The following is a 14,965-nucleotide window of genomic DNA, read 5'->3' on the forward strand; positions in this document are numbered from 1 at the left end:
CGATGGCCAACTAGTCACAGCTGATGGCCATCTACTACCTGAGCCAGCACCTTTCCACATGAGGCCAAGAGCCTGGAAACTGCTCTCTGGGGCTCTGTCCCCACAATTGCATTTAGTGAAATTGAGCAATGTTTTGTGAAAGTTGTGTATGTTTCTCTGGGAGAGGTGTACTGGTTCCAATTTAAAATATATGTCATACTGTGGGTTGCGGTGAAAATGTTGACAAAACACTGAGCTAGGCATTGACTAAAGTGTGAAGGTGAACTGAATGGAGAAAGGTAGGCAGGGGGCTGTAGTCAGCAACTAGCATATTTTAAAAGTATATGTTATCTGTTCCTTTTTAAAGCCATTCCTTTTTTTTAAATACCTTTATGATATTGAATCCTTGTCTAGAGTATTAAACCTCACCTCACGTAAGCTGAGAAAATCCATCAATCTGTGTCTTCCACTTTCCAAAGCTCAGCTGAAAGTAAGTTTACCAAATCCCATCGTCTCCTAAACCTCTCTGAGGAATCCCATGTCTTGTGATCGATAACAATTGCTTAGGTCTATTTTACCTAAGCAATAGAGTTTTGCATTTGGGTTGAATGTGTGATGAAATCATTTAAATGTGTGTGGGTTTAAAACTTGAAAGGCTTTCGCTTTATAAAGTTAATTGATCACACTGTTTCTGGTTAGTCAGAATGCCTTAACAAATTCAGCTGAAGCTAGCCAGACAATTTTCTATCGCCGCTGGAAAGAGGTGGCTCTAGAAGAACAATTGGAGAGCCTGCTGATGAAGGTTCTTCCTCTTCCAGGAGGAAGGAATGCAAGTGCATATATGTGCGTGTTCTCTCTAAACTCCAGGGATGGCAAAGGGAAATGAAATCTAAGTTCTTGATACAAATAACTCAGGTCACTATTTTAGGGTGTAGTTTAAGTCTTCTCTTCCCCACACAGCCTTTGCCTAAGAGAATAACAAGTAAATATGTGGGTGCATTGGGTTATTCCTGTTGGAGAGATCACTGGCACGCCTTAGATTGGCAGCTGGAAGTGGGGCCTTAGTGTTCACACTGGAAGAGTTCAATTAAAATGTGGAATTCTCACCTCAAGCTTGTGAGTGAGGGAGGTGGTACACTATCATTACTCCACTGTACAAGTAGAGAAACTGACTTCCTAAAAGCTGTAAGTTAGAAACAGAACCAGGACGAGCATCCCTATCTTCTGATTGAAAACCTGGTGTTCTTTAAGATCAGTCACCCGAAGGAGAAACTGAATAGGAGATGCTGGTATAGTAACTGTTTCAGCCTGTGTCACAGGTTCTGGTTTTCATCAAAATTTGTCCACATGTTTCATCCCAGTGCTTTCAAAGCATTCTAGTACTTCTATCCATGAAGAACTATTTTAGTGGAAAGAAAGAAAGAGGAAAAAGGGATAGAGGGAGGGAGGGAGAGAAAGCCACCTGGCAATTTACTTTGAGGGCGTTAATACTGACTAGTGTGATAGGACTCGGCAATGATCAGGGTCAAATAGCACATGTTTGTCAGTCCGACCTGGGTCCCGGGGCCTTATCTCCTAGTCATGTGATTTGGGTCTTTTCTGAGCCTTATGTTTTCCTTTGGGGTGGGGGCGGGGGAGAAGATAGCTCCCCTGCAGGGTTTTCATGAGAATTGCACATAGAAAGCAGGTCACTGTATAGCAGGCACTCAGTAATGGTGATGAACTCTTTATTATTAGTGATTATTGCTATTTAAGAACAGTGGATCATAAATGCAGGCCCGCAGTGTAAACACTAAGTCGTTTAGACCTGACTACCTGAAATAATGATATAGTTGCGACTTTAGTATTTACCCTGTGCCAGCCACTGTGCTCTGTATTATATATGGCTTTTCTCTTTTCCTCCCCATAATGACCTCATAATGGGTAGGAACCGTGACTCGTGATCTTCCAGCTCAAAAAACTGGGACTCAGGCTGAGAAACTTGCTCAGGTCGCCCAGTAAGTAGCAGACTGTGAGCATATCTACCATATTATATTGCCTGTCTAAAGAAATTAAAGCCTTATTTAAAAAAAAAAAAAAAAGCAAAAGGAAGTCCGGAGAGCTTCCCAGAAGCCCTCCCACAAAAGCCAAGAATGCCGGAGCCATCTGCCAGGTGCCAGGGCCCTCCCAGGTGCCCAAATGCACACCATCAGCTAGGTGGGTCTGTGCTGCTGCCCAGCGTGGGCCCCTGCTCATTAGCAAGTAGAATGAAGGCATAACGCGCGCAGAATGGGGAGAAGTGAATCCCAACACTGTGTAACCTCTGTGGCCCCTGAGCCTGCGCTGTGTTCCTGGCTGTTCTGTGGCCATGGAGACGGTGCGAGTGATCGCGGAGCGGGCCAGGCAGAGCTCCACACATCAGACCTTGACCTAAATAAGTTGTAACCGATGTGCACACTTAATGTTTGATGACTCCTAGGCAGAACAGTCAGGTCACTCGGCGTCCAGATGTTCCGCTCTTTCTCTCTGTGTCCTTTTCTTCTTTTATTTTTTATTTTTATTTTATTTTAAAGCAGTGGTTCAGCTTCCCTGGGAGATGAGAAGTAATAAAGGTGATTCCTTTTGCCAAATCTTTGACTTAACTGGCTTCCAAAATGCAAAACTAATATGCCTGGTTATGACCTGATTTGTAACTGAGGTGAATAATAAGAGCACAGGAAAACCACACTGGTTGCAGCCAATCTGAATTACAGAAAATTCTGAGCCACAGAAGACTTGAAGTGATGCAGTCTTACTAGTTTTAGGAACTCACTGTGAAGAAAATCAATGACTCCCCACCCCCAGGAAAAAAAAAAAAAAGATTCCTAGTCAGAGGTCTTATCAGAAAGCTCTTATGAGTAGATGAAAATAGCTCACAATTCAAGGATTGTTGGTATTTGGTTGTTTGTGATTTGGTTTTAAAAATACACGAAGACACTAACTTACCTACATAATTATTAAGTTTACAACTTTCTGTATAGAAAGTAAAAGGCTTGGGTTGGGGACAAGGGGGCTGAGTCCCAAGTGAAGTCTGAATTTAAAATGTTTTACTGGATGTTGGAATTATATGTAATACCTTTAAGTCACTTTCAATAATTTATTTCCTGTTTCACAATTGCCTCTTTAGTTTGGAGAAAAAATGAGAAGTGTTTGGTTTTTTTTGGTTTAATGACTTTCCCAACCAGTTCTCTGTCCCTTTTCTGGCTTCTAAACCTTCTCAGAGTCTATATTAGTGATTGTCAACCCCAGTTACGTATTAGAATCTTTGGAGATGGGTCCTGGGCTTTAGAATTTTTTTTAAAGCTCCTAGGTGACCCTGACATGCTGTTCTGGTTGAGAATCGTTGGTCTCTAGGCACCTTGGTGGTATAGAAATGGCTGACACCAAATGAGACAGCCTTTCTCATAGGACCCATCAGTGTCAGTTTTCAGACTCCTTGCAGGGGTTTCTTCCCAGCTTGGAAAGACTTATTCCAACTGGCCCACCTTTGTGTTTATCCATGCCATTTCTCTAGAGGCCTTCCAAGTATTTAAATCACAAAACATAAGCAAGCAGTGAGTAACTCCTACACTTTAGCAGAAGATCAGATATTTTTTACACTAGATCGTTTTTATCACTTTTTTATCATTTTTTTTTAAATCCAGAAAAACAAGGCAAGACACAAAATAGTTCACATTTCAAATCCAATGAAATAAACCAGCATTCTGTTTGTTTTGTTTCAGTTAAGATTTGGTTTGGCTGCACATAACTGAAAACCCCTCAAATAGCAATGGCTTAGGTGGAAGAGTTTAATATAAGTAAAATCCTCTATAGAGTCTGGTCTACTTGAGAGCCAGGACCGTTTTTTTGGAGATGGGGTCATTTCAGTGTCTATATCACCTAATACTGGACATGTATTTTGGGTTTTCTGTAAATATTATTAATGTTGATTGTTTTTATCTTGATTTTGTGTTTTCCTAGTTACGGCTTACCAACTTTTTCTCCTCTAGAATCCAAGCTTGTGCTAAATCTATATTTTGGTCAAGAGACAGGGAAGGAAATTTTTTTAGGTGCAGATAGGAGAGATGTCACACTGTATGTAGATTTCAGGTGAATGCAATCCATGGTGTCAGAGCTGCCCTTTAAAGAAAAAAAATGTTGGCAGGTGGGGTTGGGATGGGTTGGAGGGAAAAAAGAGGAACAAATGGGAACAGATCTGCATTAATAAGTGTTCAGCCTGAGTCCCACTCTTATGTCAGTGTTTGTAGGTGGTGTTATTACATTGGTATTGGGTGATAGAAGTTGTGCACACTCTCATTTTTCACTTTAATTGCTTGCCTGAAAAGATCCTGACAGCTTCAAAGGTTACTGCTGGTTACATTGTTCATAACTCAGAAGTAATATGCATGTGCAATTTGCTTCATTATTGCCCACTAATAACCAATTCTGGAGAAAGTCCTAAAGCCACCAAAGGAGCCATAATTTGACATTATGGCTTCCTCCTCCTTTTTTCCCCAATCTTTATCCCGATCTAAGAGTGAGCCACTGATGCTGTGGTGATGTGTGTGTGATTTTACTCTGATTTTCTTTCTATAAGCTTATACGATAAATTCTTATTTTTTTTTTTTAAATCCAGAAAAACAAGGCAAGACATAAAATAGTTTACATTTCAAGTCCAATGAAATAAACCAGCATTCTGTTTGTTTTGTTTCAGTTAAGATTTGGTTTGGCTGCACATAACTGAAAACCCCTTAAATAGCAATGGCTTAGGTGGAAGAGTTTATTTCTCTCACATTCAAGAAGTCTAGGGGTGGTCAGTCCAGGAAGGGTGTGGGGCTTCACAGGATCAGGGATCAGGACACCTATTGTGTTGCTCTACCATCTAAGACTTCCATTCCCAAGATTATCTCATAATAGTGGATGCAGGAACTCCAGTCATTCTTCCAGTCAGCAGGAGAGGAGAAATACTGCAAAGAAAGGCACATAACTTTTAGGGGGTTTCTCAGAAACGTTCTATCTTATTGGCCAGGACTTAGTCATATGGGTGCACTTGGCTCAAGGAATTCTGGGAAATGTAGTCTTTATCTAGTGCAGCCATGTTCCTAAGCATGATGGAAGAGGGGAAATGACTATCCTATCGTGCTTCACAGATACTGTGCTTTTTACAAATTGAAGGTACAACCCTCCACCAGCAAGATTTACTCGCTGAAGGCTCAAGTGATGTTTAGCATTTTTTAGCAATATTTTCATTTAAAAAGCTTTTTCAATTACAGTTGACATACAATATCATATTAATTTCACATGTACAGTATTGCGATTAGACATTTATATAACCTACAAAATGATTACCCTGATAAGTCGAGTACCCATCTGATGCTATACATAGTTATTACACTATTATTGACTCTATTCCCTAACGATGAAGTGTTTTTTAATTAAGGTAGGTATATTGTTCTTTAGACATTATGCTATTGCCACTTAATAGACTACATGTAGTGTAAACATAACTTTTATATGCACTAGGAAACCAAACAACTTGTGTGACTCACTTTATTGAGATAGTCTGGAATCAAACTTGCAGTATCTCCAAAGTATGCCTGTATTTGATGGCAGCCAGCATTCTCTGCTTCATTATGTGAATGATGAATCCTGAGACTTTCTGTGCGTCATCATGCCACTGACTATAAAATAGAGATAAACCACAATACTGCAGAGTTCAATTTCAAAACATTTTATGAGCTAAAGAACTGAGTAGTAGCTACGCCTAAAACATTGCTTAGTTAAGCCTCATTTCAGCCCTAAGGCAAAAGTACTATCCTTATCAACATTTTACAGATAAAAAACAAAACAAAACAAAACAAAAGCAACAGCTAAGACTTTAAAAGGTTATATGGCTAGTACTAAACTGAGGCAGTTTGACTTGTGTGGAATTGCATTATAATCCTAAGCAACACCAAGAAGTGGGAGCAGCTGTTCCAACAAGAGAGTTGTTACAAATAGTGAGCCTTAGAGACTCAAGTACCAGATCATTTAAAATACTGTACACAAAGTCACTTTGGACTCAGTTCTGTTCCCCCCCCCAATCTTTTTTATTTTCTCCCTTTTGAAATTTACCAGTTGCTTGTTTTCAAATGCAGTACAACCTCCGGCTTTTCTTTATCCCTGCTGGAATTCTCCTACACCCAGTCGGTCCTCAGTCCATACTGATTAATTAGCTAAGTTCTATGATAACCAAGTTTTTAGTCAGAGTACTGGGGGTTTTACTATATATCATTGTTTTTGTTTTGAGGGACATGTTCTGGCTCAAGTGGCTGCTGGAATGTGTGGCATTCTGATGGGATTCCCAGCATTTCAGTTCCTATCTGTAGCGTGAGTCCTTTATCTCTCCTTTCTTTGAGGCCCAGACTTCTCGGTTCTGCAGAATGTCTTACCGCACATCAGAAGCAGACCTCCTTTTCATGTCTGTCAAACCGTTTCACTTTCTAGTGACTTCCTTACTTTTGGTAATGAGGCACTCACATCTATACCATCAGAAAAATCTTGCATTTCCGTTTCTCCTTTTTACCAAATCTTACATTTTTATATTCCAATTTCTCTCCCTGTCTCCACACCACCACCAGTTTCTTTCCTAAAACACAGACCATACCAGTTTACACCTTGAGTGGCTCTCCATGGTCTGCAGCATTAAGTCTGAATGCTCGGAGAGCATTTCCAACCTTCCAGGATGTGGGCCCAATCTGAACTGTGAGATTCACGCTAGACTTCTGTCCAATACCTGCCCGTTTCTGCTTCTGTGCATCTGCTCAAACGGCTTTCTATTCTGACTCACCATTTTCTCACCTTTTTTTGGTCTGGAGATTTAGTTTAAGGGTCATGTAGAATTTTCTTTCAAGAAATTTCTCTGAATCATGTTTTGTTTCTACAGCAGTTAGTATATTCCTCTCTATTGGCATATATCATGGTCTGTCTTGGATTATTGTTAACTGTGAAGTATGTCATCTTTCTTGCTCCACTGTGAATCTGCTGACTTAGAATTTCTCATGAGCAAGTAGCACATGGCGAGAATTTAGTGTGTCTTTCTTGAAATGAATTCAGTTTTTGTCTCCATGAAGAAAGTCCGAGCTTTTATCTAAGTCCATGCAACCCCTTACAGCATTCTTCTTTTATCGCTTCCTAACCAGCCTTCTGGCCTCTTGATTGAGACCACAGGAAAAATAGCAGAAATTGTCATTTCTGGGAACAATAGGTCCATTTCTCATAATAGTTATGTAGCTCTAAAACAGGGTTTCTCGATGTTGGTACTATTGACGTTTTAGGCCAGATTCCTGGCAGCCATGATGGTCTCTGGCAGGTTCTCTTGTCGCAGGTAACAAGGTGAAAGAGAGCTTGGGTGGATAAATTACACCCTGTCACCACTTAAAGTATGGACTACTCATGTCGTAGACATGGGGCTCCATATCTTATACTCAGGAAAAAATAGCTACCAGTTTGGAGCAGTCAGCAGTGACCCTAGGAGTTTGAAGGTTGGTAAAGAGTTAGAAAGCATCCTTGTCAAAACTGTCTATTTCTAATAACTTTGACCCTCTGGCCATTTCAGGAAGAAGGAAGGCTGCAGCATGCTGTGTTTGTTTATAAATCGACCTCCTACAGCATTGTCCAAAGGGTTCTTGGTTAAATAATGTTTATTCATTCACTTGTGGAGGAAAACTCAGGCTACAAATGTGAACACGAATTTTTTTTTTTTAATAGATGGTGTTATTGTGCTGAACTGTGTCCCTGACTTTTAGATATTTAACTCGTAAAGTTTACAGCAACACTTAACTGCATCTGGATTTCACATTGAATTTGGGAAGGCAAGAATCTCACTGTAATTTGCACTGACTGCGCTGTAATGGAAATTATGGCTTGGGAAAAGTTTCAAATGACGTGCCTATAAACTAAGGAAAAGTTGATCCATTCAAAGGCTGGTTATGTGCAATTGTAGGATTTTTTTTTTTTTTTTTTTGGAAAGGGCCATTGCCAAGAAGAAATATTTATTTCAGCAGCTGAAGTAAACTAGCCATGAATTAAAAGTTAGTCTCTGTAAATTATTGGTTCATCAATTTTAGTCCTAAACGTGGAGTGAAAGTGGAACAGAACTATGCTGGGCTTTTACGAAAGCTATAAAGATTGTATGGAGTCCAGTGTCCAGTGTTATAACTGGGCGGTGGCACTGAGTTGACTTTAGAGGATGCGCAGCCTTTTTAGCGCTCAGAATGCTGGCTTCATGGGACTCAGGGCGCAGAGCGTCTGGTCCTCGTGCTGCAGTTAAGTGGGTTTGCGTCGGTAGGTGTGTTGTGGCGTTGCACCTCCCAAGCAAGCATCAACATGTCTGTCTGCTCCTTGGCTCTTCTTGCCTTCCTATCTCCCTCCCCCATCATTTGTTTTAGTGTCTCCCATTCATGTTCAAGATTCCCCCTCAAATGTCTAATGATCAGGACTGCTCTTGGCTCATGTTTAAGACTGAGGCAATAAAAAGCTGATGAGAGGCTCCGGAGGGAGGCACGGACAGGGCTTGTTGACCATGGACTTAACTGGAGGGAGATCATTTAATTAGGGAATTGCCAGATGTCCACATCTGGCAGTGTTTTCTCTGAGTCCACTTAACTGAATCAGAGAGGAATCCTCCTGACTGGCTGCCAGTGTTCTTGGGAGCAGTGGAGTAGGCGTATTTCCACTTTTTAATCCCCCTGTTTTCAGCACTGTACAGGCAGACCTTGGAGATACTGTGGGTTCGGTCGCAGACCACCGCAATAAAAGGAGTATCGCCATAAAATGAGTCATAATCTTTTTGCTGGTGGAGGGTCTTGCCTTCACTTTGTAGAAAACACAACTGAGACGCGCAATAAAGTGAGGCACAATAAAACGGGGTCTGCCTGTGCTCTCCTTGTATCACCTCTGCTATGCTTTGTCTCCTGGTTCCGTGTCTCTAGACAATCACCCTTTTAAACAATCCTCCTGTTTTCAGCCCTGACACTTCTGTCTCTTGCCTTTTGTGCCTCCACATCCGGAGCCTCTGAGCTGGTTTCTGCAGTGGGTTTGAGTCCTGGCTCTCAGGTCGCCCCCCCCGCTGTAGGCGCTGGAGGTTGTAGCTTCCTCTCCTCTCTAGGTCACATTCCCTCCTGAATTTGTTGTCCATCTTCCAAAACACTGGTTGAAATCACTTGTCCGCTGACATCTCCCCTTTCTTCTATCCCTGGTGAGTTTATTCCTTGCTTTCTACTTTAGTGGGACCTGGGATGGTGAGGGAAACAAATCCCCTTGATCAATCTGCCATGTTGAACCAAAAGCCTTCCATTTTGTCATCGTAACATGAATTTGTATATCCATTCAGTAATTATTTTGCATCTCCTAACCTTGGGCACTGAGAGACGAATGAAGTTGGGATAGTTCTTCACGCCTGAGAAGTGTGGAAAGGGGCAAGGATATCCCGGGATAATGCCTGTCCGGTGAGGTACATACAGGAATAGTGCTGGCAGTGAAGAGGTGCAGAGAGAGGAGGAGGCATGCGACGAACTCGGCCAGTGGTGCTGTGGAAGGCCACGCTGAATAAACTAAACTTCTGTGGCTTTGGAGTTCAGCTGTGGGGGGAAGACTGAGACCAGACTGCACCCGTTCATTATTACCGAGTGAGTCCAAAGAAAAGGGGTGTATCCAGCCCAGACCTTCAAAATCACTCATCTGGCTGGGTGGGCCTTGGCCCCCAGGGGTCTGCCAGCGCTGGGGACCGCCCACTCCCTTCCCATCCACATCCTTGCAGGCCGTCTGCTGTTGCCTTACACACTTAGGAGAGAGTCTGGCGCTGGGAAGATAGAGAATTTGAAGAAGGCCTTTCTCAAGGGGCCATCTTCCCCTCACTGCCGCCTCCAGCCTGCAAATAGCTCATTGCGTATGGGTCTTACTAGTCTTGTGGAGAGGTAGTGCCACTGGTTTCTGACTTTCATATTATAAGTAATTCCTGGTGTGTACAATCCCAACAATGTAGCCCGGCGGAAGCATAGCCAAAGCCCACAAGGCTCATTAATTAGCCTCAGTTAACCCAGCAAACCACCTTAGGCTGGAAGATAGCACTTTGTGGTGCTACCAGTGGATGTCACAACTTCCAACACTGTCGCCATCGGTTCTCAGTGCCAGGAAAGCAGAGCCAGGAACAAGGGCCTTACTGATGGAACACCGTGGTCTGTGCTGTTTGCCCCTCCTTGGTCATGTTGCAGTTCCAGTTCCTGTTGAGTAAGGATCTGAATGCTGTCCTTTCCTTATTTCTGTCATCGTCCTTGCTTTTTCTCCTTGCCACTTGAGAAGTAATGAGAACTAGTGCAGTGACATTGAGCCCATTGCCACTTAACTGAATCTATAAAACCATGAGTCACTAGGACCATATGAGCTACAGAAAGCTTTCCCTCTGGGCCTGTGTCTAGTGCTCACTGCAGAGCTGTGCATCCCAGCTATTCCCCCGAGGGAGGAAACATGACAAGGCACAGCTCCGCAGTGGGGACTGCCCTCCCTGAGAGAATGCTGTGCCTTAGAAACTTTGACGTAAGCTGATAGGTTGTTATTGCTTGGGGTGTTTTAAAATACATTTTAATATTTGACTTCTTAGTCATCAGTCAACTTGAACTCTGGGAGTGTGCAAGTGGTGGTATGAGGCAGAAAACTAATCTCTCGGTGTGTTTCTTGGCTATACCCCACCCGCTGAGAAGGTTTGGGTTTATCTTCCTGTCACTTCCTAGTGATATGAAAGTAGTAGAGGGTTTATGTGGCTGTAGAAAACCACGTTATAGAAATGCTTACATTCTTGCCAGTTGTCCGCTTTAGGAGCACCATGTGGCTATGAAAAACTCAAGTGTTTCTGTCCCACAGACCATTTCCTGAGGTGGATTTTATCTCTGAGAAATGGCAGCCAGTGTTCCAGTTTCATATTTTTATTGGCGCTGTAAACAAACAAGCCAGAGAAATATCTGGGAGATTGTGTGCTACAGGCATTGCAATACTCCGTTTCTTATGGTGGCCGCGTATATGTGGAAATTTTCTCAGTGGTGTGTCACATGATATAAGGATGTTCTTTTTATTGAACTCGGTAATATCCAGGGGGTAATGTTAGCCTCACCAGTTTATTCTGACAATGTACGTTCCGCCTTCGCGAGGAGTGCGTCCTTGTCCTGCTGTGAAAATTCAAGCCTCTTGTCACTGTAATCCTTTCCTGTAGAGAGTGTTTAAGCCTCAGACGGTTACGTTTCTGTCAAGAAGGGAGAAATAATGAAGGCAGCTATTATACTTTTACTGAATGTGAAGTGCTTGGCGGCGTAATGAAATCCATAAAATGGTGAGTCGTGATCACCGCAAACCAGTCAGCCAGGAAGCCAGTGACGGAGCTGCAGTTTCTTTGTGGCCGGCAGCTGATGCTGTTCCTCCAGTAGCACTTGTGCGGGGCCTCTCCTGATTTGTGGGCACCAAGTGCCTGATTTCATTTTAAGAACTCGAGGCTTTCATGGATGTTCTGAAGGTTGCCCAAGGAAACATCTAATCTGAAAAAGATGTTTTAGGCCTGGTGGACGTCTGTCTGGAAGTCCTGCTTCCCTGTCAGTTATCAGAGCCTGCATTCTAGAAAAAGGGGAGAATCCTGCCTGAGGTGCTTCCAGATGGTCTTTTTGCCATGGAGAGGGCACCATTTAGAAGCTTCTGGAAGTCCACTCACCACTCACAACTTGAGGGTATGTGAACATAAGTCTAGTATAGGCAATGGAATGTGGTGAAACAAAGAAAAAAAATATATTTCGAACCTTGCTTTGCAAACAGAATGCAAACATTCTTGATTCTTTGTGAAACAGTATTACAAGATGCAGTTTGTGTGACTGTCAGTGGCCAAATACCATTTATTTGAGCATCAGAGATGTAGAACTTTGTATGAGATACTCGCTTCCCCTTCACCAAAGAGATATTAGAGTGTGAAGAAGAAAAGAGGAATACAAATTGTTGGTGTGTGTGGATGGGAGGGGTAGGTGGGAGGGCGGTGTGTATACCTAACACACACACCCTGATAAAGAAAAAATAAATAAAAGTTGAGGTCGCTCAGGGAGGTAGTATTTAAAATATTTATATAATTTGGAAACAAAGAAAAGCTTTAGAAGATGGTTTGTGGAAATACTGTTAGATTGGGCATAGTTACAGGAATAAAGGCAAAAGTGGAAGATATAAAAATATTTATTGGCCTCTTAGCTCTTTTCCCCTTTCTACACACATTTTAAACTCAGAACGGTGCTCTTTGCTTTCAAAATAATATACCTTATGTAGCCATGCACCAGATGTCTCTATGAAGGAATGGGTTTTAGTGACTCAGGTCCAGGCCCACTTCTCAAAAGCTAAACACCCCGGTCATCCATCAATTCCCAAACTTGAGGCGAAACTGGTTTGTTGTATTCTTGAGACAATTTCCACACAGACATGTGCAGTCATTGCCTTGTTCTTTCTTATGTTCCTCCCTTCTTTCCGTTTTCATGGTTTTTGTCTCCAACCTTTTGCTTCTTACTTCGTGAAGCACCTAGAAAGACCTTGCAGAATTAGTCTGTCAGTCACCGTTTGCACACATGGCCTGCTCTGCGTTCCGGTGGACCATTTTAGGGATAACACACCTTTTCTCTGGAGAGCATTATTCTCCTGTCACCTCTCCGGTGAACACAGGTGAAGAGCACAAAGCATACCTCCCAGGAACATGGATGTACTTTGGGGTTCCAGCCAAATGAGATGAGTGTGTGTAAGGGTTGAGTGTGAAAACTGAGCTTCCCTCCAAGTGTGGTTTCCATGTGTTTAGAGAACCGCAGATTGTATTTGTAGACCAGTGATGTACAAACAGGCTCAGTTGTAAGTTGTATCCGTAATCATTGTAGGAGGTAGAGGAAATGCTGAGTGACTAGTATATGTTCTCAGTTGGCGCTGCCAAAACCTTGAGACCCGACATGATGGAGCCATTCAGAGAATCTTTGTCTCTTGTTTCAGAAGTTGGCTTGCAAGAACCTGCAATGGCAAAGCCCCAGGAAGCAGGATTTTTGAATAGTATTTCCCTGAAATTCTTGGCACAGGAAAAACAATAAAGTGAACGTGAGATTATTAACTTTTAACACACCAAGAGTAAAACGGCCACTGCTGTCCAGTTTCAGCCTGGGAGCCCAAAACCTTGTAAACTGATGTTTGTGCTGTCATTTTTGTCCCCTGCCCCTCGCCACGGCGTCTGCCCCTCTGCCCCCATCACCTGTTAATGCACTTTGGAGTTAGTGGGTGTATCTTACATCGGCCACGTGCAGTAAACACTTCCTGTGCAAAGGTGCTTGAAACAACATCTGTCATTACATCAAAGGAGGTGTTATTGCCAAGTGCAGCTGGAAGAGTTCTAATAATGAGATGGTTTTAAACGAGGTTATAATGAAATCTGTGTGAAATGTCTGAACCTTTCTCTAAGAAAGCAAAAATGTGCTCAGTTTCCTCCAGTCTTATTATATAAACCGTGTTTTTGCGTACATTTAGCACAATCACTTCTCTACATGCGAAGCTTGAAAATACATTTCTCATTGTGAAAAGTGTGTTGTTTTGTTTTGTGTTTTGTTTTGTTTGGTGCTGTGTTAGCGAAGCAGCCTTACGGAAGGTTGCTATCGTGTTGAGTTCTGTCTCTTCAGAGGAAAAACCCCTCTGAGGAATGCGGTGTTTGTGGCTTCTGAGAATCAGTGTAAGAATTCCTGATCGAGAGTCTAGAAAAGTTATAATAAACTCATCATACAATTAAAAAAGAAGAGCTGACCTCCAAAACGTGAATCCAAACCCAGAAACGTGTTCAGTGAATAAGAACAATACTCAGTAGATTTTCAAATTGATGGCGCTTTCCAATGGCATCTAATTTGTTCCAGCATCGAAGTGAGCATAATTAACAGAGGCTTTCTTTCTTAGGCCGATTAACCACCAAAAACCATGCCAACATTGTTACTGCAAGCAGTGAAAACCAATATTTATGAGAGGGATTGTGCAAGAGTTTGTGTGACAGATGGACATTTTATCTCTGTTGATGTTTGGAATTCCCTTGAAAAGTAATGCAATATCTTGTTATTTATGAATGAATGAACAAACGATTGTGCTTTGCTGACTGAGTTTTCTTTAAAAAGAGGTATACTAAATTAATCTTTTTCTCTGTTTATCCTCTGTTACTTTATATTAGGTAGGCTCATATATTCTGATGCAAAAGCTGAAAAATCATAATTGTGTTTTTATTACAGATACAGATCCACGTGTTTTAGAGAAACAAGAATTACAGCAGCCAACCTATGTCGCCCTCAGTTACATTAATAGGTAAGCCATTTTCAGAATTTATAGCAACCTCGTATCTGCCACATGTTTATTTTTCACATGTATCTTAACAGAGTAGAAAAAAATGTTTTCAGTTTTAAAATATTTACAGGAGATTATTGGAAATTAACCTCTATATGGAATGTTGTTTCTCTGATGGGAAAATGTAGGATGCAGTTCTCTGTGCATGTGGCTGAAAACATGACTGATTTATAAGCTCATTCTGGAAGTGTTTTGTATGCAGAGTTAGAATATGCTCTTTTGACTTCATAGGGCAGTTGGGGAAATTAATGGATTTATGTTTGAGTGAAACTTTTAACTCCTGGGGCAAAGAAGTACGTTATGAATTCAGAACATGGTTGGAATATCAGAATACATCAGGATATAACAAATTGAAATAATTTACTATCAGAAAGTTATTTAGTAGCAGCCCATCTTTTAGTAAAAACATTCTTAGCAAGTGACCCCATCTGCGTAGAGTAACGTGAGTTTTTATTGAAACTGAATGTGTGAGCACAGGTTTACAGAACAGTTCGAACTTGATCTATCAAGTCTAAAAGAGGACTTGGTGTTTCAGCCAACTCAAATAATTAAGGAGACAGTGATTTTTGGAGAGAACCTG

The 14,965-nt window shown here is 41.8% G+C and overlaps 1 protein-coding gene across 2 annotated transcripts in view; it reads left to right on the top strand.

Moving 5' to 3' along the window:
- Positions 1–14,965, top strand: part of JAZF1 (JAZF zinc finger 1) — a 311,508-nt gene that overhangs the window by 160,516 nt on the left and 136,027 nt on the right. For both annotated transcript variants that reach the window (XM_033088421.1, XM_033088423.1), the window contains exon 2: positions 14,274–14,346. In XM_033088421.1, coding sequence (XP_032944312.1) covers positions 14,274–14,346 — 73 coding nt within the window. The remainder of the gene's footprint in view (positions 1–14,273; positions 14,347–14,965) is intronic.

The sequence above is a fragment of the Rhinolophus ferrumequinum genome, chromosome 20 (assembly GCF_004115265.2).
Source record: "Rhinolophus ferrumequinum isolate MPI-CBG mRhiFer1 chromosome 20, mRhiFer1_v1.p, whole genome shotgun sequence".
NCBI lineage: Eukaryota > Metazoa > Chordata > Mammalia > Chiroptera > Rhinolophidae > Rhinolophus > Rhinolophus ferrumequinum.